General features: G+C 48.5%; 2 protein-coding genes and 1 long non-coding RNA gene across 6 annotated transcripts in view; 1 reads left to right on the top strand and 2 right to left on the bottom strand.

The window, feature by feature from the left end:
• NR3C2 (nuclear receptor subfamily 3 group C member 2) overlaps window positions 1-4,531 on the top strand; it is a 327,150-nt gene extending 322,619 nt beyond the window's left edge. For both annotated transcript variants that reach the window (XM_078069297.1, XM_036117125.2), the window contains exon 9: window positions 1,813-4,531. In XM_078069297.1, coding sequence (XP_077925423.1) covers window positions 1,813-1,968 — 156 coding nt within the window. In that variant the 3' untranslated portion in view covers window positions 1,969-4,531. The remainder of the gene's footprint in view (window positions 1-1,812) is intronic.
• On the bottom strand, window positions 4,171-8,106 carry LOC118551382 (uncharacterized). The gene is made up of 2 exons (XR_013446513.1): window positions 7,328-8,106; window positions 4,171-5,086 (listed from the first exon to the last, which is right to left on the bottom strand). It is a non-coding gene; the product is annotated as an uncharacterized LOC118551382 (long non-coding RNA).
• Window positions 8,107-10,386: 2,280 nt separating this feature from the next.
• Window positions 10,387-25,314, bottom strand: part of ARHGAP10 (Rho GTPase activating protein 10) — a 314,695-nt gene continuing 299,767 nt past the window's right edge. For 2 of the 3 annotated variants that reach the window (XM_078069295.1, XM_078069296.1), the window contains 3 exons: window positions 21,428-21,580; window positions 20,438-20,529; window positions 10,387-11,125 (listed from right to left, as the gene is read on the bottom strand). In XM_078069295.1, coding sequence (XP_077925421.1) covers window positions 11,037-11,125; window positions 20,438-20,529; window positions 21,428-21,580 — 334 coding nt within the window. In that variant the 3' untranslated portion in view covers window positions 10,387-11,036. The remainder of the gene's footprint in view (window positions 11,126-20,437; window positions 20,530-21,427; window positions 21,581-25,314) is intronic. The other variant, XR_013446509.1, reaches the window with a different exon arrangement.

Here is a 25,314-nt window from a genome sequence, read left to right as displayed (position 1 = left end):
TGGGACCACTCGGGAGGCCAGAATCGGGGGTTTTACCAGCAGTACCTCTCAGCATCTTAAGAACTGACATCTTCTGTCCCAGTTCACTCATTCAGTCCTCTTAAACAACCCTGTGAGGCAGATCTACCCCGTTTTACAGATGTAGAAACTGAGACTCAGCCTTCACAAGGCAGGTGCCGAGGTGAACATTCCCAGAGTGGACAGTGGCTTGTGCTGTTTTCCAGCTTGTTTGGCCCCAGTGTTCTGTGCATGAAGAACACTTATCAAAGTTCTCAGTCCTTGGAACCTACTTAGGGAAATGCCCCTCTTAAGACTGAGGGCACATACAGGCACAAACAGAAGCACCGGCTATTTTTCCTGATGACATTTTTTTGATTTCTGGTTTGTGTTAAAGGCCTTTACTGTGCAGTTATTTACTGTCCTTAGGGTTGCTAATTAAGTTTAAAAAAAAGAAAAAACTCTGAGGAAAAGTTACAGATGTATTTTCACCAGAATCATTTTATTAAGATGAGAGTGATTCTTATGGCATGTAATATTGTCTGCTTTAATACAGTGGGAAATGACCAAAACTTATTTTTCGAATTAATGATATACTGCATTTGTGGATGGTTGTTTTGTTAACTTACAGAAATGGAAGTGGTTCAGGTCCAGGAGGATGGAAAAGGTCCTTGGGCCAATCAGGTAGGGGAAATAGCTGGACAGGCAAGTAGACGGAGAGATTGTCCTCGCTGCTTGCACTCTTTCTTGCACTCTTTCTCAACATGAAGCTAAAATAGAAAATGGTTGAGAATGGATAAACACACACACACAGTGGAATGTTATTCAGCCATGAGAAAGATGGAAGTCCTGCCGTTGGCGATAATATGGATGGAACTTGAGGGCAATATGCTAAGTGAAGTCAGGGAAAGATTATAAGACTGTACAATATCACTCATACAGGAAATCTAAAAAAGCCCAAACTCACAGAGAGTAGAATGATGGTAACCAGGGGATGGAGGAAATGAGGAGATGCTGGTCAAAGGACCCAAACTTCCAGTGCTGAGCAAATAAGTTCTGGGGATGGAATGTAGAGCGTGGTAATTTTAGTTAATACTGTATTATGTACTTGAAAGTTGCTAAGTGAGTAGACCTTAAATATCCTCGCCACAGAAAAGGAAATGGGAATTATGTGACACGATGAAGGTATTAATCATTTCGCAGTATATAAGTATCAAATCAACCCATTGGACACCTTAATCTTACACAATGTTACACATCAGTCATACCTTAACAGAGCTCGGGGTGGGTACTGAAAAAGTCTCAACCCTGCCCACAGCTCAGGGTGAGAAGCTGGAGGAGGGAAGAAGGGGGCGGGGCCCACCCAGGACCAGAGGGAGCGGGACCCATGCCAGCAAAGGTTTTGTGGCCCTGCCCCTCACTGTCCTGGGCCTCTGCCGGGCAGGCCCTGAGCCGGCGCCCAGAGATACAGGCGCATGCCTGCCCCACCGAATCCACACATTTATGAATGAGAATTTGGTGCGAGCAATTCAGCGTCCCAGCCACTCTGAACTCTACCTGACCCCGAGGCCACCAGTAGAGTGAGTATTCGATACTCAGCTCTTAGCCGAATCCGCTGTGCGTGAAAGGCACCTTCCATGACAAGTGACGTGAGCACCCTTCCTCCCCCAGAACAGACGACTTAGCCAAGTCAGGCAGCGTCACAGACGCGCGTCCCCGGTCGGATCTCTGAAGGCCGCGCTTACGCCAGAGTTAGGACACAGCGGGGTGCGGGGATGGAAGAGAGGCCCCAATGTCATGTCCTCTGTGTTGCAGCTGGTGAGCGACTTGCTGGAATTCTGCTTCTACACCTTCCGGGAGTCCCAGGCCCTGAAAGTGGAGTTCCCCGCGATGCTGGTGGAGATCATCAGCGACCAGCTGCCAAAGGTGGAGTCCGGGAACGCCAAGCCCCTCTACTTTCACAGGAAGTGACGGAGGACGTCTTACCAGGAGAGCTTTGCCTTAAGTTTCCCCATGCTGTTCTACACCCACCAAGGACCCAAGAAATCCGATTTTTAACATGTGATGGTTGATTCTTACTTGTTCAGCAGTTTCTCAAGTTTAAAATCACGTTAAGGGTTTGGAGCCGGGAAAGCAATGTGACATGGATTTGGCGAGACCTGAGCAGTCGGAAGGATTCTTCCCTCTCTGATCCCCAGCGCTTAGAAACACGTTCCTGTTCCTCTGGATGAAAAGCCATATCTAGTCAATAACTCTGATTTTGATATTTTAACAGATGGAAGTTTTAACTATGCCATGTAGTTTCTGGTATCGTTCGCTTGTTTTAAAAGGGTTCAAGGACTAACGAACTTTTTAGAGCTTACCCTCGGTTGCACATAAAACGTATAGTCAATATGGGGCATTAATATTCTTTTGTTATTTAAAAAAACACAAAAAAAGAAAAAATATATACAGATTCCTGTTGTGTAATAACAGAGCACGTGGAGGGGAACGGTAGCCCCCTTGGGGGTTCCTGTCCGCCCATGGTCTTCTGCATCACTGGTATACACACCCTTAGCGTCCATTTATTATTTAATTAGAACGGATAAGATGTTAAATGCCTTGGTTTCAATTTCTAGTATCTATTGTGTTGGCTTTACAAATTTTTTGCGGTCTTTTGCTGTGCTGTACATTACTGTATGTATAAATTGTGAAGGACCTGAACTAAGGTGTAAGGAACTTTTGTAAATGAGACACATACAAAAACAAAACAAAACAAAAAAAAAAACTTTAATGGTTGATAGGATGAAGGGGAAAGTATTTTTGAAAGAATTCTATTTTGCTGGAGACTATTTAAGTACTATCTTTGTCTAAACAAGGTAAAAATTTTTTTTGTAAAGTGAAATGTTCTGCATGCATAATGAACCGTTTACAGTGTATTTAAGAAAGGGAAAGCTGTGCCTTTTTTAGCTTCATATCTAATTTACCATTTTACAGTCTCTGTTGTAAATAACCACACTTAAACCTCTTTGGTTGTCTTTAAGCCTTTCTACTTTTTCTGTACTTTTGTTTTGTCTTTGGTCTCCCGCTGGGGGTGTTCGTGGGACTCGAGCACGTTCTCTGGCTTCTCCATTCTGCGTCCATTGGGGAATGACATGCTGTGGCGTCTGCAGCTCCTCGAAGGTGTCATTTGGCACCACATGTGAGCGAAGGTCCTGGGAGGGCCTGCCGCTCTAGGACAGCGGCCTCTTCTCCTGCTTTCCTCTTGAAACAGAATCCGCTCTAGGAGCACAAGGCTGGAAATGCGATGGCCCAGAGAGCATAGTCTCATCCCATTTTAGAAAATCGCATTTTCTCCTTTGGGAAGGAAATGCCAGGCACTCTCTACATCTGCAGAAGGTGACATGTTCACTTCTGGTCTGGGAAAGGGGTTTTGCACTCCCGAATTGGTCATGGGGACACATAGGCCGTTGCAGGACGCACTAGGAAGATGCATTTTGGCACGGTTCGGTCAGAATCGCGTGGAGACCGCACGATAATTAGAGGGTTTTTAGACTTTTAAAAGGTAGGTTTTAAAAATTTTATACATAAACAGTTTTGGAAAAAAAAAACTACAGATCATATAAGCAAGACAGTGGCACTAAAATTTTTAATTCATTAATCTGTTTGGCACTGATGCAATTTATGGCTTTTCTCTTGCCCCAGATCACAAACCTATCTATCTTTGGGGAAACTTAACAATATGATTGCACTAAATAAACGACTTTGACTAGAGGCCAAATTAATCTTTTAAAAGTGATGATAATCATCAGGTACTCAGTGAAATCGCATTATTTTCCAGAACCTAAAAGCTGTCGCTGGAGAAGCCCAAGGCCAGGGGAAGGCAGCGTTGGAATCCACACTTTTCTCCAGGGTTCACCATGCAGGCAACATTACCTTGTCTTTCAGAAGACATCTGCCTTATGCAAGGGGGAACCTTTGAAAGCTGCATTCAGAGGGAGGAGTTTTTCTTACATAATTTGCAATTTCAGTAATTTAATTTATAGGCAGATCTTTAAATACAGTCAACTTACATGCACAGCAATATGAAAGCCACACTTGGAAGGTGATAAATACACAGCATGCAGACTGGGAGTTTCTAGAAAAGAAATGGCTTACAAGAGCAGCTTTTAGCTCAGACTTACGTTTTATGAAATTGGAATTTCAGTGTAACCAGGTTTGGGATGGAGACAGTCTGCATCAGCTTTTTGTATTAACAAAGTTACTGGCTCTCTATGTGTCTCCAGGTAACTTTGCTTGATTAAACAGCAAAGCCATATTCTAAATTCACTGTTGAATGCCTGTCCCAGTCCAAATTGTCTGTCTGCTCTTATTTTTGTACCATATTGCTCTTAAAAATCTTGGTTTGGTACAATTCATATTTCACCAAAACTTCTTCATATAATTAAAAAACACTAAATTAGTTTAAAATGAAGCAATTTATATCTTTATGCAAAAACATATGTCTGTCTTTGCAAAGGACTGTAAGCAGATTACAATAAATCCTTTACTTTAATCACCTGTTGTTTTGGAAACATTTCATTTGGATGTCTGTAGGAACACCTGGACTTTGTGCCCCTCCACATCTTGAGAACGGTGAGCTTCTACCTACATCCAAGACAGAGTAACATTTTTCCCCCGTGTTAGAGCCCCCATTAGCCACATGTTAATTATACTCTTTGGGGACTGATTTGATGCCTTGTTTCTTACTGCTAATAACATGTGGGTGACTAAAACAACCTGTAACAGTTTAACAAGTACTGCCCACCACATAGCTGCTAAACACTCTATGCACATTGCCTCCTTTCTCTCTACAGCCACAGGGAAGCTTGATCGTTTGTCAGCCTTTGAGACTGACCTGAGTAGACCAGATGTCCCATCTGACTCCAGAGTTCTTCTTCCACACAGTCTTCTCTTGCTCCTTTACCCTGGGGTCCTCTTGGGCTGACGAGAGACTCCACTCCCCACTGGCTAGAATGCTTCTCACACTCCTTACAGGCTGCTCCCCTTGATTTCACTCATTAATATGGACCACGGAAGAGCAGGAAACAGTCATCAGCTCATCTTAAAACTAGAAAACATGTAAAAATAAATTCAAGTACATTTTTAATGTGTCATTTAACTGGTGATCATTCAAACTGTTTGCTTCCAGAAAGAGAAGACCAGTTGAGCATTAAACAAATTCAACTTCATTTTAACATGATAGGAAGATTTCTGGAACATAACATGGCCATTAAACACAGAACAGGAGAAAAAAATGTTTTAAACTTGAGAATCAGGTGCACAAATTTGTTTATAAAACATCTATAAATGCAGTTAATTTTTTCTCAGAGTTTATGGAATTTGACCTATCAAGGGGCAAGGCTTTTCACCAAGGCCCCTAACTTTAAATAAAAGCCATCTTAGGCTGTGAGCCCTCTGAGACCAGCAGGAGGCCACACCAATGTGCACCCTTAATTAAAGTGGGTGTCCTTTCTGACTAGAGCAGACTCATTCTTGGGACAAGGGTGACTCTTTCTAAGAACTTCTGAAAGTGCTCTCAGACGCAAAAAGTCCAGCGGCACACTGAGGAATCATTAGCTAAGAACGAAGCCTCCGCCACTGAGACAGCTAGCCACTGTACACGAGAGTGGTAGAAATTATGCATGGTGATACATGTATAATTAGGCATTTGTTTGCTTCGGTATATTGAATGCCCCTCAAGCAAATAGAATTGTCCCTTTATGTTAAAGTCAGCGCTAACATATAAACTGCAAGTGTACACAGACTGAAATGATTACGAGTATCTCTGGCACTTTAATTTCAAGTCATCCGATTGTTAGTGCAGCAGTTTTCTTGGAAATCAAACAGCGGCTTCCCAAACAACACTGGAGAAGCGATTAGAATATGATCTGAATGGTCAGCACAGACCAAGACTATACCCAAAACAAAGTGAACCACGGGGCAGAATGGCAGGTAGTTAGCTGCAAAGCACCCCAAAATGTAGTGTTTTAACAACCACCTGTTATTATTTCTCCTGAGTTTACAAATCAGCTTGGAGGGTCCTGCTGATCTGGACCAGGCTTGGCTGAGTCCGCCCTAATCGTGCTTCTGTAGTTAACCAGCAGTCGACTGGTCTAGGATGGTTTTGCTTCGTGTGTCTTCCCATCCTGCGGTGGGCTAGCCTGGGCATATTTCCATGGTAAAGGCAAGGCGCAAGGTTCTAACAAGGACAGTGGAAAGGTTCAACACTTTCCAAGCCTCTGATTGCATCAGGTTTCCTCCTGTTCCACTGGCCAAAACCGGTTACAAGGTCAAGCCTAGAGTCAGCATAGGAGGCCTCCACAAAAACGACATGGATTCAGAGAGGGGTGAAATTTGGGATCATTAAATCAATCTACCACTAGCAATTACTCTGATGCTTTTTCATAGAATTGATGTTGCCAGGACAGCAGTTTCCGGGCTATCTGTGGTCTGAAAAACCCATTTCTTTGGTTCTTCATGCCCTGGGCCAGCCTGGTCCAGAGAGGGTCACAGCTCCTGTAAAGACTGGCTGAGCTGGGTTGGATCATGCTCCTCCCGCTCTCTGAGTTGCTCCGTCTGCAGCGTTGCCTCATTTGCTAAATCCTCCAAGGAAGGAGAAATCTCGACACCAGCACATGGCACTGAGCTGCCCAAATGAATCTGGTGTGTTAACTGTCCAAATCCAAAGTGCGGGTCTCTTGTTGGGCAAAATGCAGAAGTCGGCATTCCAATCAAGTCGATCTTCTGATAGCAAGGAATTCCCCAAGGTATTCCTCCAACCAGTAGATTGAGACACTTTTTGCAGACATGAGCATTAGGAGGATATGCCAGGTTACCCAAGTGGGGTAGCAATAAATTACTGCCCAGACCAGCGAAGGAAAAAGAGTGCTGACAAGCTTCTGAGAAGACATTTGCAGAGCCACGCCCTCTTGGAAAAACATCTCTGGACAAGAGGAAGGAAGGAAAGTTGTGTGGCTCAAGAAGACTCAAAAAGTCACGGAAAACATCTGGCTGAGAAAAGGAGTCACCAAGACTGGCTTGGAGAGATTGGAGGGGAAACATAAGAAGGTGAGAAGGGGCTCAGCACTGAGGTGAATAGGGTACAAAGACAAAGCCAAGATGACAGAGGCAGAGTATGTCCTTGGGAAGGCAGGGAAAGGTCGGACGATGTAGAGGGGAAGACCAAGCATTGGCCTTTGGAGAAGGACCTGGAGAAAAGCAGCGAGTGGCCGGAGACAGGAAGGGGGGGCAGAGACTAATTCCCACCATCGGGCCACCCTGCCGGCTGCCTTCTCCCATCTCTACTTACCGAGCTGTGTTTCCGGCTGCGCACCCCTCAGGCACTTCACGTCACCATTGGTCACACCATCCCAGTGAGGTCGGTAGTGCTCTCTCCACAGAAGCAGAAAGAAGTCAAGTTCACTTGCCCAAGGTCACCAAGGTATAAAATAGTGAAAAAGGGTTCAAAATAGGTTGTTTTTAATCAAGACTCATACAGGTAGCCACCGTATTAGTCCCCTAGGAATGCTGTATAAGGTACCACAAACTGTTGGTTCCAAGTCTGAGATCGAGGTATTGGCAGAGTTGGTTCCTTCTGAGGGCCGTGAGGGAGGGATCTGTTCTAGACTTCCCTTCTTGACTCGTGGATGGCTGTCTTCTCCCTATGTGTCTCTTCACGTTGTCTTCCCTCTATGTGCATCTGTCTCTGTGTACAAATTTCCCCTTTTTATAAGGAGACCAGTCATATTGGATTAGGGCCCAACTGTACTGACCTCATCTTAACTAATTACACCTGTAATGATCCTATTTCCAAATGAGGTCATGTTCTGAGGTACTGGGGGTTAGGATTTCAGCATACAAATTTGGGAGGGGGAGTGCGAATCAACCCAAAACAGCCATTGTCCCCTACTGGCTGGCCCCCAGAGGCAAGATGGTACAGCAGAAAGAACATGATTAGCTGACTGAACCTGAGCAAGGCTCTTTGTCCTTGAAGGGCCTCCATTTTCCCATCTATAAAATGGGATAAATTCTCCGGGCTCATTCAGTCACTATACGGAAAGAATGAGTTAAACATCCGTCGCTGGCACAGAAAATCTACTGCTTCCCCCGGCCCCCCCGCCCCGTGCCCCCAACTGCAAATGTTTCTGCTACTACAAAGGAAAGGAGGGGAAAAACCCCACAAGCTCTTTGGCTCTAGTCTCACATGGCATCTTCTTTACAGGCACAGAGGTCTCCAGAACAGGTCCTTGGATGATGCAATCAGATGTGAGCCCCATAGACAGCCCCATGGCAAGCAGAAACACAAAATCTGAGTGTCTGCTTTTGCCCAAACCTCCCTTGGTGACTCTCAATGAACACAGGCTGAAGGCCTGGTTCGAATGAGGTGGGCTGAGAGGCCAGAGCCCTGCAGATGCTCGGGGGACTGGCCACGCCCATGCAGCAGAAACACAGAAACAAATACACCCTATTCCTCATCTGGGGAAGTGAAGATGATCTGCCAGTGTAAGCGAACACCTCGTGATCCCGTTACTAAGTATATTCTGGGCCAGACCCAAAGGGCAGCTCCCTACCTGGACGCCTTGGCAAGCCTGGCCGCACCAGTCCCCGTTGGCAGAGGCAAACAGCCCTGGCTGCCCCCTGGCGCTCCTCCCCGGCTCGCCACAGGGGGGTTCTGCAGGGCCTGGGGCTGTTGGGGACCTCGCACCCAGCATGTTCTGAGGCTTCGCGACCACCCCATTGTCACCCTATGGAACACAAATGGCCCTGACACCAAAGGTGCTAGTGACAATCATAGTGGTAACAAGACAGGGGACAGCAGGTCCCATTAACTAAACATATACTACATGCTGGGCATGCTACTCGGGTTACATCATTTCAAGCCAAACCTCTGGCTATCGTTTTCTTTTTAGGAGGCAGAAACAGAATCACAGAGTCAATTTAATCTACCCAAAATCACACAGGTAGTCAGACTTAGTAGCAATTTCCTTGACCAAGTGAGGGGCAGTAAACACACTTTGGGGGTTAACAGCCATTGGGCGGGGACCAGCAGGTAGGGTGCACCTCACTGTCAAGGATGGAAATTGCCCATAAGCAAGCAAATCAGTCAGGTCTTGGTGCAGGTGGGCTTATCTGTAAGGCCCCACAGGGATACAGCAATTAGGAAAACTGCCAGGAGATCACTCCCAGCGCTATACTGAGCCCACTCCAAGTGCCCGGACGTTTGCATTGTCCCACAGAGGGCTTTCTTAAAGTGGGACACATCAGTAACTCCTTCTCATAAACCAAATTCCCCTTCCACATCCCTAAGCAGGGGCGTGAGCAGGAAGTGATAACTCAGAAAATAGGACGCCAGGGCTGGCCGTTGTCATGTGGCCCTGGGCTCTCGGCAGTCCCAGCCCTCTCCCCTGGGCCCACAGGTCAGTACTCTAAATTAGATTGCACTCAGACTATCTTTTTTTTTTTTATGTAAAACATGGATGCTTTTCAACAGGCCCATTCCCCTGTCTACCCATCACCCCAAACTTGACACCCTGCATGGTCCACAGAGGTGACTTCAAACCTGATAACCAGCAAGCTCTCGAATCAACTCATCTGGAGAAGAGGCAGTAGACACATCCTTCCTGTGGCAAATTCTCAGGAGCAAAGTCTGACAGGCTGAGGAGCCTCCCTCCCGTGGGGAAGAGAGACCCGCCAGGCCTCCACAGCAGGCCCTGTAGTGGGGCAGTCTTCAGAATCATGAGGCTCCTAAAAAGGAGCTCCACACTCCAAGGACTCCAGATCAGGGGACAAAGGAGAAGTTGGTTTAGTCTGTGCCTGGGAAGAAGGACGAAGCCTCCCAGTGGGGCCCGCCCACAGCTGGGGTGCCATAAGGGGCAGGGTCATGGCGGAGACTCCTCCAGGAACGGTCTGGATGCCTGACCGGCCGCCCGGCTGCCCGCCTTAATGCAGATGGAGAGATTAGCGCTGAGGCCTGGAAAACAGAAGGAATATGGGGTGGGGTGGGGACAGAGTAGTCCAGTGACGCGAGTCGGGAAGGCGGGCCTCCACGGCATGGACGCAGCTCACGTGCAAGCCACTGGGGGGCAGAGCCCCAGCCCCACTCCTGCTCAGGAGTCACACACGCCTCGGGGGGCAAGGCGTGTTCAGGGGGCCGGAGGTGGCCCTCCAGGAGTTCACACACCAGCGAAGGCTGCTGCCGTCAGGAACACGGCCTGCTGTGGATAAGCAAGGTTCCTTGTTACTAAATTCTACCCGTGGGCGTGTGCCAGCATCACAGGAGAGGGAATTTCTACGCACCGGGTGCCAAAGCATAAAACATTACAGAGGGAATGCATTCCATGATCTCTTCCCCACATTATGACACACAAATCAAATAGTAAATTACATTTTATTTCATTTACAGAGAGCTTGGGGCAAAAAGGTGGTGTTTGGGAAACAGCACACAGGGGAGAAGCACCAACGAGAAGCCTGTTATAAATACGCCAGTGTGCTCTAAGTAGAGTGAAGGTGGGCCCGCGGTGGCCGCCTAGGAAGGAGCATCTCTCCACTGCCCTCTGGGTTTGGACCCGTCCCCCACCTGCCAGGAGCAGCCCCCTCCACACCCCATCAACCACAGCCAAGAGCACAGCCTGCAAACACCACCGTGAGTAAGTACAGTTCCCTTTAAAATCTCAGCAGCAGGTGCACAGGGGGCTGCCCGGTGGAGCCGTCACCCGCGGGGGAGGCTGGGCAGGCCGAGGACTGGATAATTAAAAACTCACAGTCCGAAGTCCCGAGGCTTGACATATGAAAAGTCCATCCTGTTAATGCTGATGCTCTTCTCCCGCTCCACAGATCGATGCAGTTCCCGTGCGGTACGTCCTCTGCCCCCGCCTCTGGCCGTAGGCCCCCCTCCCTGCCCCTGGAGTGCCCATCGGTGATATGTAGTTCCTGTGTCCAGGTGGCTGTGGGTTCCGTCCTGGAGGGAGAAGGCAGGTTCCCAGGTGCCAAGGTCCACGTGGGGCCTCACCGGCCAGACACTAGAGCAGCTTGACGTAATTCTGTGGGATCAGCCCCCTCTTGCCATTCAGGGTCCCTTCTAGCCAGCCAGGTTCCCTCGAGGTTTGCACTGAAAAGAGAAATCACTTTTTAGCAAAATGCCCCCAAGCCCTTGCTTCCTGTAGAATTCACTGCACCGCTGTGTATCTTAAAGGCTCGACCAGAAGAGAAGGGGGCCCACGGCTGGGCTGTCTGGTTACAAATCTGCACAAGCAATATTTATAGGATCTGCCCCTCGGCCACTACAGCCCCCATCATTCCTCCTGCAGCAGCCTCCTAACCGGTCCCCCAGCTTCTCGTCTGGCTCCTTCCAATCCTCCGTGCACAAAGGAGCTCAGTGAACTCTCTAGAACACAGAGCCGATCACCTTTGCTGGCACGTACAGGAACAGACCCCAGCTTCTCCTGGTCGGGTGCGCAGATACCCGGTCCTGCCCAAACCCGCAGCCTCCCCTCCGACTCCCCACCAGCGCGGTGCCTTCCACCTCGAGTGCCTTCCCCCCACCTCTCCACCAGGTGGTCTTGCTCTCAGAGACCTCTAATGTCCTGACCTCTGGGCAGACGCCCTCAACCATTCTCAGCACTTCTCAGGCCTCGTCTGGGCACCTGTCTGCCACACAGAATGGGGTGCTCCTGAGGGCAGGGCCTAGGCCGCACATACCTGGGCGCAGTGCCTGGCAAACTGCTCATGTCCAGGAATATCCATGGCAGATACAGAAGAGAAGCACTGCAGGCTGGACAGCAAAGCGCACAGGGTCCGAGCACTTGTCACCAGGGTTTGGAAGTAAAATACAGAAGCACTTAACCCCCAACTGTGGGCAAGCCGCCACTCAGGCCTCGACCAGGGCCAGGAGCGAAGTGGCAGCTGTGTGGAGAGAGGGGAGGGAAGGGGAGGGGAGGCGGGGGACCCCCCCCCCCACCTGCAGACCTGCCCGGAGCTGGCTGAGTCGTGCAGCTGCGATCCCCCCCCAGAACAACTACTATGTATCAGAAACCCGTACACAGACATGTGCCCACCACACAAAAGCTTCCGAAACAGTACTTCCCTCGCTGTGCGCCATGCACTCTTTATTCTCTTCTGAAACGCTGACCGCAGCTCAGCAAATGGAGTTCATCACCCACTAATGTGTGGCAGCCCACAGTGTGACCTCCACATGGCTGCTCCCTCGGCTCGGATGCTCCTCTCCCCGCCTAGGCCTGGAGGACACCTCCTCACCCTGCAGGGAGCAGCTGAGGTGTCCCTCCCTCCGAGACTGTCCTAGCAGCTCCAGACTAGGTCAGAGCCCCAGTAATACACTGTACATGTTCCGTGTGTGTGTGTGTGAGAGAGAGAGACAGAGAGACAGAGACAGAGAGGGAGACAGAGAGACAGAGAGGGAGGGCGGGAGGTTGACTATGACTCTCCCTCTCTAGTCTAGGTTCTACCATGACACAGGGACCCTGCACCCCCAGCACTGTGCCCGGCACATGAGGATTTGTTTAAAGAATGAATCAGGGCGCCTGGGTGGCTCAGTCATTAAGCATCTGCCTTCGGCTCAGGTCATGATCTCAGGGTCCTGGGATCGAGTCCCACATCGGGCTCCCTGCTCAGTGGGGCGCCAGCTTCTCCCCCTCCCTCTGCATGCCGCTCTGCCTACTTGTGATCCCTTCTCTCTCTCTCTCCCCCTGTGTGTCAAATAAATAAATAAAATCTTTAAGAAAAAAAAAAAAGAATGAATAATCAAATGAACGAGGTATATGCTTTCCAGGCGGTCTGGCAACCAGTCACCTTCTTTGCTCCCTCACTGATTTCTAGCCTGAAACTGGTCCTCAGAGCAGGATTTTTAAAGGCTCTCCCTTATTCCAAATCCCCCAAGCTGGCAATGTCAGCAGAAGCTGCTGTCAGGGGAAGGGGACTGGATTCCATGGGAAAGGCCCCCAGAGGTTGTACAACTTGAGGGCCTCCATGGAAAGGGGCCCCAGGCTCAGGACAGAGAGCCTGGAAGGGAGACTCCCAGCTGGCGAGTGCCAGCCAGGTGCACTGGGGAGCTACTGAACCCTCAGGGCCTCACGCAGCCTCCTCCCCTGCAAGATGGGGCTACCAGCACTTAGCCTGGATGACTGCTACAAGGAGTCTGTAAAGTAGCTTATGGAAGAACACCTTGGAGGTGCTCATTGTTTCTTTATACACCACAAACGCCCACTCCCACACAGAGTAGGTATTAATAGACACAGGCTGAGCAGAAGAGAAAGAAAGGCAGTTCCCCATGAAGCTGGAGGTGAAGGAGGCCTGATGTGGGAAACCAGGCGAGGTTGAGAATCCTGCACCAATCCTCTCGCAGACCAGGGGGCTTCTCCACACCTCATCTGCTTCTTCTGCAGCCCTCATCTCTCCAAAGGGCGGGAGAGAAGGGTCACCAACGTAGAGAGGGGACTGAGGAGACTCTTGCAGTATCCAAGAGGTTGGAAATGGCCAAGGGCTGGGAATGGGATGGAGGAGGGCCAAGCACCCATAGCTGGGCTCCCCAGGCACAGGGAAGGTGGCTCAGAGGTTACAGATGAGGCCTGTGAGGGTCTCACCACCTCTGTGAGGACCCAGTCCCTCCTGGGAGCATCAAATCCCAAAAGACCCATCCTAGGCTCCCCGCTATACTTGGCCGATCAAACCGCTTCCTCCAATGGCAGAGTGGTAGTTTCATGTGTTAACTTGGTGAGGCCATGGTACCCACGTGTTATTCTAGATGTTTAGATGTAATGAACAGGGAGATCAGTAGACTCTGAGTAAAGCAGATTATCATCCAGGATACAGGTGGGCCTCGCCTAATAAGTTGAAGGCCTTAATGGAACAAAGAGTGGGCTCCCTCAAAGAAGAGGGAACCCTGCCCTCGCACTGCCTTTGGACACGGACTGCAATGCCTCCCTGGGTCTCCAGCCCGCCAGCCTCCCCTGCAGGTTGTACATTTCCCACAACCGCATGAGCCAATAGCGATCTATGGAAAACGATTCATTCATTGACAGACATATCCCATGTGTTCTGTTTCTCTGGAGAACCCTAATGCAGGCAGTTTCGGAAATAACAGCCTCATTTTGGGGGAAGATTCTGACTCCAAGAGGCAGTGAGTATAAGAGAAATGAGGTCCTGGCTCGAACCCTGGCTCCTTCATGACTGGACAACCCTGGATGATTTACTTCATCGCCTCTGACTGCCACGCTCCTCATTTTGAAAAGAGGGGAAGCAGTAACTCATTTGAAGTTGCTGCAAAGACTAAAATGAGACAATTTACATGAAGTGTGATGCCAGGCATCCGCCAGGTCCATGCCCTGTGCAATGCAGGGAAGTATGTGTGCGGGTGCCCGTCCCTGTGGACCGTACCCTACCTGTCAGTGTCAGCTGCCGAGCCCCTGCCCGCCTCACGCTGCGGGAAGGCCAGGGCACGCAGCCAGACAGCTGTGAGGAACTGCATGTTTGTGTCCTCCCAGAATTCATACACCGAAACCCGGACTCCCCATGGGATGGGATTAGGAGGTGGGGTCTTTGGGAGGTAGTCAGAGTTAGATGAGGTCATGAGGGTGAGGTCCCATGATGGGATTAGTGTCCTTGTGAGAAGAGACAGGAGAGTGATCACTTCCTCTTCTCCCAACGCCCCTCCTGCTCCCCCCACCGTGTGAGGAAAGCAGGAAGGGAGCTCCCACCAGAACCTGACCCTGCTGCTGCCCTCTCGGAATGCCCAGCCTCCAGAGCTGGGGGACATACATTTCTGCTGCTTAAGCCCCCCAGTCTATGGTGTCTGCTCCAGCAGCCGGAACGAAGACAATAGGTATGGGGTCACGAACACTGTGAGCAGTGAATACCCTCCTCAAACGCTCCCAAAGGTAGTGGGCACGGAAATGCAATGCGGTGAGTGAACTAAAGATAATTCCCCCCAGTTCCCTGACATTGGGCTACCGCCGGCCACAATCCCGTGGGCCACAGGGCAGGAGCTTGCTCCCCACACCGAGGGGCTGTGCGGAGGCAGCTAGCTGCTCCTTACAGACTCCCATGCCGCAGAGCTGACACAGCAAGGTCCTCCTCAGCAAGTGCCGCGGGGCGCTAACCTCGTGCCAGGGTCGAGAAAGGGCCCAAGCTACACACCCTGTCCTGCCGCTTAGCAAGCCACACAGCCTGAAGAACCCAGTAAGTATGTGATGACAGTTACACCAATGCTCTCTAGTACAACTGTTCTTACTGTTGTATATATAACCTAAAATTTACCATTTTGATCATTTGGAAGCATGCAATTCAGAATAGTCACAGTGTTGTCTAACCACCAGCACCATCTCCATCCCAGAGCTTTTACCCCTTCCCAAACTGAAACTCGGTGTTCCTTAAACACTAACTCCCCAGCCCCCTCCCTGGGCTCCTGGGACCCTGCATGCTACTTTCTGTCTTTATGAATTTGCCTATTATAGATATTTCATATAAGTGGAATTATACACAATTTGGCCTTTTGTGGCTGGCTTATTTCCCTTAACTTAATACCTTCAAGGTTCACCCACTTTGGAGCATGTCTCAGAATTTCATTCCTTTCACGGCCGAATATTCCATTATACATATATCTACCACATTTTGTTTATCCGCTCATCCGTTAAGGAACATTCAGGTGTTTCCCTTTTGGCTACCGTGCAAATGCAGCTGTGAACATGGGTGTCCAAACACCTGTTTGAGTCCCTGCTTTCAAGTCTTCTGTGTGTATATCCAGAAGTGGAATTGCTGGACTGGATGGTAACTCTGTGATTCATCTGTCTGAGGAACTTCCATTCCATCCTCCCGCAGCTACGTGCACCATTTTACATTCCTACCGGCAACGCACAAGGGTTCCGATTTCTCCACGTCCTTGCCAGCGCTTGCTCTCTTCTGTGTTTTTGATAACAGTCATCCTAATGGGTATGAGGTGAAATCTCACTGTGCTTTTCCCACGTCCTCCTCATTTACCGTCCCATAACAACAGGAGCACAGGAGCCAGCGGCAAGAATAATTTGCAAGAAGCTTTCTCCAGAACCGAATATGGACTCAGTTCCAGTTTGGGTGGGTTTGTTTTTTTTTTAGCATAATAAAAACAATATATATGACAAATATTCAAGTATTTTGAAGCATCACCATAATACAGTGAATACCGGGGAAGCCACCAGCACATGACCAATACAGGGGCCTCGTCCTGGGTTGGTTCCTCTGCTTAGCTCACCTAATGCCCCCACCACCTCGAGGTGACCAATAGCTTGAATGTTCTATTTCTCATCCTCTTACCCCAGCTAGGTTTAAATCACAGTTTCATCGCACATGCACAGATCTCTAAATAATATGCTATTTATTTTGCTTATTTCAGAGCTTAGCCAGAACCACATTACATACAGCCTTCTGGCACTCACTTTTTTTTTTTTTTTACTTAACATGTAAGGATTCCCACAGGTATAATTGTTAGAGTACAGGAGTACAATTGTTGGGTTGTGGGGTCTGCACAGATTCAACCTGCCAAGATAATGCTAAATTGTTTTGCAAGGATTACTCTTTATATATTTGAGATCTTTAAAAATGAATCACCAGGAGTTTTAAAAGATTAATCTGGGCCACACCTGCTCCCCAAGGCATCGGCTCAGCCACATATCCACATGGAAATGAACAAAGTCGGGGGGGCGCTGCTAAGAGATGGCCAGCTCCCGGAAACCCTCCCACCAGAGGGCCCCCCTCTTCGTGCCTGGCAGCCTACGGAGGGACACCACTCCCCAGTCTGACGGGAGGGTCTGCCAGCCGAAAAGCTGCCTATCTGGAAAGAGAGCAGGACTGACTGGTCACCAGGCAAATGTGCTTCTGGAGTTCCCCGGGCCCGGAGAGAAGGGAAGGTCCATACGGCAGTCACAGGAATATAAGCTGCCCTGAGACTTTACAAACACGGCCCTCCCTGGGGGAGATGGGAGACACTGCCCCTAAACAACCGCTAAGCATTCATGTGTCTACAATACAGATCAATCTTCAGCCTACAATTTAAACTCGTAACTTACGTCCAGGTCCACACGGTAAGAGCAAAAGAGCAATCAAGCTACTTCATTACTAAAGATCCCTTTCTCTTCCACACTCTGCTTTAGGGTTTCTCACTGTTGTATATATTACAAACCACATAACTACTGATGATGCGGCCCATGGGCCACTTTGACCTGGATTTTGTCTTTACCAAAGGCCACTGAATGCCATAAACCAATGTTCTTTGTTGCCCATATGAGGTACAAAAGGGGATTATACTGCAAGAGCATTTATGATAGCCGGTAAGGCTCCAGTGGACAAGCAAACACAGGGAAAAGGTCTCGGACATTTTAGAGGCCAAAGTATTGCTGGTGTGCAGAAAAGAGGTGGTCCTGGCCACATTCCTGTGGCTGGTGCTGTCACAGCGGCCACCCGGAGCCCTGCCTCGCTCCACAGAAGCTGAGGCCAGACGAGCTGCCCTTCTGTCCTACTCTGTGTCGGTCCCCGGAAGGGAAGACCCCAAACCATTCAAGGAAGAGCTTCACTACACATCCTAAGCAAGCACACAACAAATTATGCATTTTCTGCTAAGAGATCAATTATGCACAGAGATGAAGGTGTAGAGTAAAAAGAATAAATCCTGTTTAAGGGCCTTTGACTTTCCGTACCCTTTAAGAACTAGCCCTAAGACACCGCGAGGGTCACGGTGTAGGTTCTGAATGCGTTCCTCTGTGTCCGCCGTGCTTCTCTGTGCCGTCACTGCAGGAGGGTCACAGGGAGCACGCGCAGGACAAGGAGCTCACATAAAATAAGACGCTCACATACTCGTGTAGGAGAAGGGGGCAGCCGGCCTGAGGGAGAAACTGAGGAACCACTGTGCCAGGGACCCAGCCAGAGCTGGACACAGCACTACAGAGCACCGAGTCTGAGGAACACAGGCCTTGGCTCAGAACGGAGCCGGTCCCTGGCGCCCCACAGTGCGCCAAGTGTGGCTCCCTGCTCGGCCCCATCCTCCACGGACGTCTGCGCTGTTCTCAAAGCCCTACCCACACCCGTGGCCCAAGATGCTGCCCTGACACCGCATCGCTCTTGTAGACATCCGTGAAGATTAGGATGGAGAATCTGATCCAGAGAGAACTTAACTCGTCCAAAGGCACAGAGAAAGTAGAAAAGCCAATCTGATCTTAAGCAAAATAACTGCAGGGTTGATGATCCATAGTTACCTGCTCTCATCCTGCTCCTCTTCCTAAGCACAGTGAGCTACTGGTACGTGTGTGTGTGCGCGTGTGCGTGTGCGTGTGTGTGCGTGTGTGTGCGCGTGTGTGCGCGCGTGTGCGTGTGTGTGCGTGTGCGTGTGTGAGGGACTTCAGAGGTACAGCAGTCAGCCTCTCGTGTCAGACATCTGTTAGCCTTCCCCTGTTCCCATGATGGCAGACACTGGATTTGGTTGAGGTCCTGACCATCACTCACGTGTCTGTGTGCCCAGAGGAGGGGTCCCTGCGCCCAGTGTGGTTCAGATCGCCCTAAGCCCTGGCCAGTGATGGGTTTGGAGTGAGCATCTGACCTTGTTCTGACTATTGAGACGTGAGGGCAGGTAAACAAAGGAAGAAGTTCTGGAAAAGTTTTCTCCTTAAAAAAAAAGAAAAACAAAAAAGCCACAAGGATGAGGCACCCCCTCTGCGAAGGTCTAGCACAGCTATGATGCCTGGACTGGCGGCCCTCTGTCCCCACCGGGGAAGCCAGCCCCTGTCCACAGGCTGGGAACGGCTCAGCAGAGATGCATCTCCCGTGAGTTTGATGCGATCTTTGAGAATGTGAATTAGCCAACCCTTCCAGACTTAATCACTGTAGGAGCTAATCTATTCTCACGACTGATAGCCAGTTGTATCAGTTTCTTGCAGCCAAAGGCATCCTAATAGATACACCTTCTACCAAGGTAAACATCTGATGAACAATATAGCCTAAGGGATTTCAGAAGCTCCCAAACAGGTCTAATCACCACACAATGTAAACGTTCACCATCACCTCTCAAATGGGTGGGTTTCAACACTACTGTCTCAGTGCTCTGTCCTGCCACGCGGTGGGCCAACATGTGAAGGGCCTGGAGTAGGGCAGATTTTTTACCATGCTCTCCTGGCAAAATCACATGTGTGTGTGTCATGGTGACAGAGGAATGACCTTGCTTCTACTCCAAGAATAAAATTTCTCCATAAAGTATAATTCTGCTGTATGTGGGGTTCTGGCGGGAGTGTTGTTTGTTTTCTGACACTATCAGGAGTCCCTGGCTCTCAAGAGTACACATCACACACAGAAATCTATTCTAAATGAGGCAACTTGCGGGGCGCCTGGGTGGCTCAGCCGGTTAAACATCTGATGCTTAATTTCACTCTTGATTTTGGCTCAGGTCATGATCTCAGGGTCGTGAGATCAAGCCCCACATCAGGCTCCCCACTGGGCGTGGAGGCTGCTTAAGATTTTCTCTCGCCTTTTCCCTCTGTCCCTCCCTGCTCCCTCTCTAAATATAAATAAATAGGCAAATTGCTTTCTAAAAGACAATCACCAGCAAACACTGCATTACTGACAATATACCACTAGGTGTTGTGTTGATATATTCCATATATTCCAAACATTCTGGCTAACCCACCTTTCCATTCCAAGCATCTAAGATCCTCACTGCCTCCCCAGAACTCTTTTGGGCAGCTCCACCCACATGCATCACTGTTTCCACAGCAACCCGTGAATTTCAGAATGAGCAAGACTGTTAAGGAAGAAATCAGGAGATGGGGGAAAAGAGACAAACAATGAACCATAGGAGAAATCTGTGAAACATTAAGCCAGGCAAAGCTCCTAAATGCTTGTGTGTGAATATTAAAGACTGGGATAAATCCACACCCTTGCTTCAATGTACAAAGTCAATACCCAGATCCAGAGATTCACACACTATTCAAATGAGCAAAGATCATATAAAACAAAAGAATGGCATGGAAACTATAAACCAAAATTTTTTGACAAGAGTCCTCTTCTGTAACTCAGATCTGGCAAACCTGACACATTGAGGAGGCTTGGCTGGGGACTCTGGGAGAAGAAAACAAAGGATGCAAATTAGAAGTATTTCTTAGTTCCAAGTGGCACTGGCTTCTCTACATCAGGAGAAAGATGTCCTGAGCAAAGATTCACAAGAGTTCAAAGGGCTGGAGAATCATCAAGATGAAAGCAGAAGTGGAATTCCATAGCCCCCCCTGCCACGCCCCCCTGGCAGCCAACTGGGCCAGCTCTCTCCTGCCCAAAGGGTCAAGGGATGGACGTGTGCCCCTGACAAGCCCACAACCAGTGACTGCTTACTCCAGATTGTAGACATTCCGAGGGGGGACAGAATATATGCTACCACAGAGCTCCCACGGACACTTACCATCCTCAAAAATTGCTCCTATTTCAAAAGACAATTCTGAGCTGTGTTCTGCTTCACACGGATACACTGCTCGAGCCTTCCGACTGACAACGCTGAGAAGGGAACATGAAAGACATGAATTAAAAGGTGAGAAACCAGGAGGAGAAACCTCACCTCCCCCCAGCCCCACCCCTTCCCACACCTCATTTACACAGCACCAGTGGGACAACTCCTTCCAAAAAACAAACCAACCAACCAACCAACCAACCAAATAGCAGTGAGGTGAACATCGGGCACATCTACAGCACTTGATTTTCAAGTAAATGATGGGTTTCAAATTCAAATCTTTCTTCTGGGAGCTTCTCTGAGAAGCTTTCACTGAACCTCATCACCTAATTCTCCTCTCTGCCCGGTGGGATGCCCTTTTCCTATCGTTCAGCATTATCGGAGCCACAGGGTATGTTTACTCCTAAGCGCTGCGTTCATCTATTAGGAAATGCACCAGTATCTTGAGACAGAAGGCAAGGCAGTGAAGGGAGAGGCGCGCGCACTGAGTGACTGGGGGCAGTGCTCAGCAGACATCCCTCTGTCCACGCGGACAGTCTCCTTCCACACCACTCTGGAAGGAGTTTATTGTTCTGCGCTGGGTCTTCACTATTTGACCCCCTCTGCCTGCCTCCAAAAGGCATTTCAAGGCTCAGCTTCTCACCACTTGTCAAAATGCCCTCTGTGCCCTTCTGGGGAAAGAGCACACCAGAGGAAGAGGGAGACCGTGGTGTTAGCCAGATGCACACTGAAGCAGAAGGAAGTGCCCCACCTCACTGGAGTGGGGAGAAGCCCGTGAAGACAAGAAGAACTTCAGCCTCCCACCCAGGATGAAGGGCTTGCTAGGCCAGCACTTCTGCGAGGACCTGAGCAAGCCTCTTTCATGCGGGGAACATAAGAAGCTGCTCAGGTTGATCAAGCCTGTGTGCTGCCCCTGTCTTCGACATCATTTTCCATACCCCGTACCTTTCCAGCGGCTTGTCCACTATGGCGGCAGGCAGAGAGAGGGGAGAAGGCGGTGGCTTGGGTGAAGAAGGTGTGACCACTGGGCTGCAGCTTGGTGTGGTTGGGGACTGCGTGTTAAGCCACTGGACCATGGGTGATCTCGTCTGGCAGGGACTGCGGATGGAAATTTGAAGGACAGAGTTAATAGTATAAAGGCCACAGAACACCAAATACGTGACACCCCATTCCTAAATGGCTAAGACGATAGCTTCCTTATCTCCCCCAATGACTAGAACAGGACAGAGTTCTCACTGGTCTGTAGCCCCAAGAACCACAATCCAAAGGAGAGATGCCTTGTACTTCTCCAGGTTCATGGAGAAGATCGAGTCTTGTCCAACCTAGCACCGTATCAGTTCACTAATTAGGACACTAGAATCCAACTGCCGTGACCAGTTACTTGGACTTTTGAGGTGCTCATGTTCTCTGCTTATAAGGAAAGTGTCAGAATCTACAGTCAAACTCATGACCTGTCGCTCCAAAAACCCAACACATGGCCTTTCAGTGTTTAAAGCCATTTCATCTGGTCATACACACAGGACAACTCAGAAGAAACTGCCCCTAGGAATCAAGATTCCTCTAGAGCAGACCAAAGACAGCACTTAAGAGAGAAACCCATGAACAGCAAAAATCTTTGGGGACCTTAACATTCCCTAATATTTGCAAATTAAAAAAAAAAAAAGCTAACATAAAAAGGTCAGTGAACAGACTCACGGAGGGGCCTCTAACCATGAAAAAGAAGGCAATAAATAGATGCTGATCTGAATTAAATTACTCTTTAATTATCTCCAAACTGGAGGCTTGTGACTATGGTATATGAAGCTTACTTTAAAAGCACAGTGATGAAAACTGCTCGTTTCAACTACATTTTCAACACACATGCATTCAATGGCTGCTACACCCAGATGCTCTTCACCTCAAATTCACCCTCTTCAGCTAAAACCAGTTTCCGTGAGCAGCTTCCTTATCCTTCCCCATTCCTGAGCATTACCTTTGCTTCTTTCCTCTGCAGCAGAACTAACATCAAATTCAGTCCATTTTTGCTTCCAATAGCCCCCATGCTGTCCTCTTCTCTACCTTCTCATCACGTTGCTTCGTGCCTATGTCACCACTGTGGTCTCCTGGCTCAGCCCCCAGTCCAAGTCCTCCAACTCGAGTGGCTCAACCAGCCACCCTCAGCCACCTGAGACCCAGTCTGCCCCATCCGTCTCCCCAAGAACGAGTGCGTTCCCCGACCTGTCCTCTGCCTGCTCCCTGATGGGTCCCGCACTCTGCCTCAGGTCTCTCCTCACCTCTCAGGCTCCCCAACCCCTCTGCCAGCCCCAATCTGTCCCTTCCTCAGCTCAGCTCCAGGCCTGCCTCCCTGAATGCTTCTCCTTTGGTCTAAGGCACAGATCTCTGAAGGCAGAGCCCAGTAAGAAATAGGAGGGCAGGTTGGCAGGAGTTATTCTGTGATGGTTTCAGAGATCTTTCTTGCCTTTGGGGTAAAATCAGGTCTTTAACTTCTTCCGCAGACCTCAGAGAGCCAGGCAGAGTGCTAGGCATGTGAAGTCTTCCACGAACATCTGAACAACCATTCTACCACTACAATTGGATTTTACAAATCAAGTACATGAAATATTGCATTACTGACTTGATAGATATTTAGTACACTAGAAGGTCTCCTATCCTTTGACCAGTAAAGGGGAGAGGGGCTCACATTTTAAAAAACATTATTTTTTGAACAATTTATTTACAATCCCCCGATCCAGCCAATTCATGTGGAAGTCATAAAACCTATTTCATAACCAAGCAAAAAAACCTATAAATCTCAAATGATCTGTATTACCAGCACCAAAATCACTCGATGCCTTATCAGAAAATGAACCTTAAGTGGTGTCTTCCTAATCAGGAAGGGAGAAGAAGGCGTGAGTGAAGCTCTGACAGAGAATTTAAGACTGCACTTAGCCAAACAATTGCCATTTCATCTCCCAGCAATTATTCAAGGTGCTTGGAGGGTGGTGGTGGCAACAGATGAGATGTTTTACCACACCCCCATCAACGCTTCCAGGTCATAAATAGCCTAGTGATTAAATGATGGCCATCCATCTGCAGAGAGGGAGGACAGCTACAGGATGAAGATAAAGTAACAATGGTGACTATATTTATAAGGCTCTTTAAAAATAAAGATCATAAATTGTATAGCTATTATCTACTTAATCCTCACTTTTTTTTTTTTTTTTTTTAAGTGGTTTGCTTTTTTGTAAAGGAAAAACACTCCTTTTGGAAAGTGAAAGAACTGTTGGCATAGCGGGTGTTATAAGTCTAAGCCTATCCCTTAACTTGGCCTTCTCCACCCTGTCCCAAAACAGGGACTCAGACTCAGCAATCCTTGTTCAGGGTCAAGTTCTCAACATTAGCCATTTTCGTTTGCTTTCTGTGATCTTTTTGATGTCCTTCAATATACGATGTGCTATGTGATCCAGCACTGACCAGTTCACCCAGATAACCATTCAGACTTCCCACTGAGACTTAAGTTTCTATATTCAATTTCCTGGGTTTCCCCCTACAGCATCTCCGAAGCCTGAGCCAGTCACTTCTCCTTCGGATTTCAGGATCACACACGGGCAACTTTGTGAGGTGGAATATTCAAAAGAGGGAGCAAAACCCAAGTCTGGAAACAGTCTCAGTGGGGAGGAGGCATCAGAAGTCACGTGGAGAATCGGAAGTCCTATGGAAGAGGAGACCTACGTGGCAAAACAAAGTTTGGAAAACAAACAGAACAGCTGCTGGGTTGGGTACTAGAAATGTTTCACAGGCTTCTCCACTGGGAAAGAGTGAGGAGGAGGCAAGAAGTGGTTAAGTAAATAGAAAGTCCTAAAATGAGTTCTCACCTCAGCCAACAGAGGTCCAATAACGACATGTCTCATAGGGGTCTCCCACAAGCACACTGCCCGAATTGTTTTTAAAGGCAAGAAATTGTAAGCATAAGCTTCTTTATATAAACCACCTCCTCCTTTACAGAATTTGGTGGGGTCCTTTGTTTGTTTTGGGGGTTTTCCTGTAATGAAGATCAGAAATTTTTTAACTACAGTTGACCCCTAAAAATGCGAGAATTAGGGACACTGATCCCCATGCAGCCAAAAATCCACATGTAACTTTTGACTCTCCCCAAAACTTAACCCTTGCTAATTGCCTTCTGTTGAACTTCGGAAGCCTTACCGATAACAGTCAATTCACCTATATTTTGTATGTTACATTTGCATTATGTACTGTATCCTTACAATAAAGTAAGCTAGAAAAAATGTTTTTAAGAAAATCGTAATGAAGAGAAAGGACACTTACACTACTGTACTGTATTGAAAAAACCCACATCGAAGTGGACCTGCGCAGTTCAAACCTGAGTGTTCGAGGGTCAACTGTATTTAATGCTCCAAATACACTATTTATATTTTCCCAAAAAGCAGCAGAGGAAAATATCGTTTCTGATATTCTCTTTCTCATCTCTGATTTAACACATTGGGCATTTTGGAAATGGCAGACCCCAGCAAAGTTCTCACAGTTTTTCTCAGCCTGAGTCCTCAGAGAGAATTAAGCCCTAAGGCATCCAGGTACATAAAATTAACATCTCTCCTATACATCTAGAATGGTTCCAGCTACCCATGTGGTGAGAGACAATTCTTGATGGGCTTCTCGTGTTCTGCACTCCTACTGAGCAGAGGCATTGGCTGCCTTTCTCCTAGACTATCTTTCCAAGGATGTCTGTAGAGCAAACAGCCTGGGGAGATAGAGACTGGGTCTCCCCCTGGAGAAAAAAGCAGGCTTTACTGCTCATCATAGAAGATCTGGGTTTCCTAAGCTCTGGGTTCCTC

Source organism: Halichoerus grypus, chromosome 3 (genome assembly GCF_964656455.1).
Source record: "Halichoerus grypus chromosome 3, mHalGry1.hap1.1, whole genome shotgun sequence".
Lineage (NCBI taxonomy): Eukaryota > Metazoa > Chordata > Mammalia > Carnivora > Phocidae > Halichoerus > Halichoerus grypus.
The sequence above is the reverse complement of the archived record's forward strand: the minus strand, read 5'-3'. Positions and strand labels throughout refer to the sequence as shown.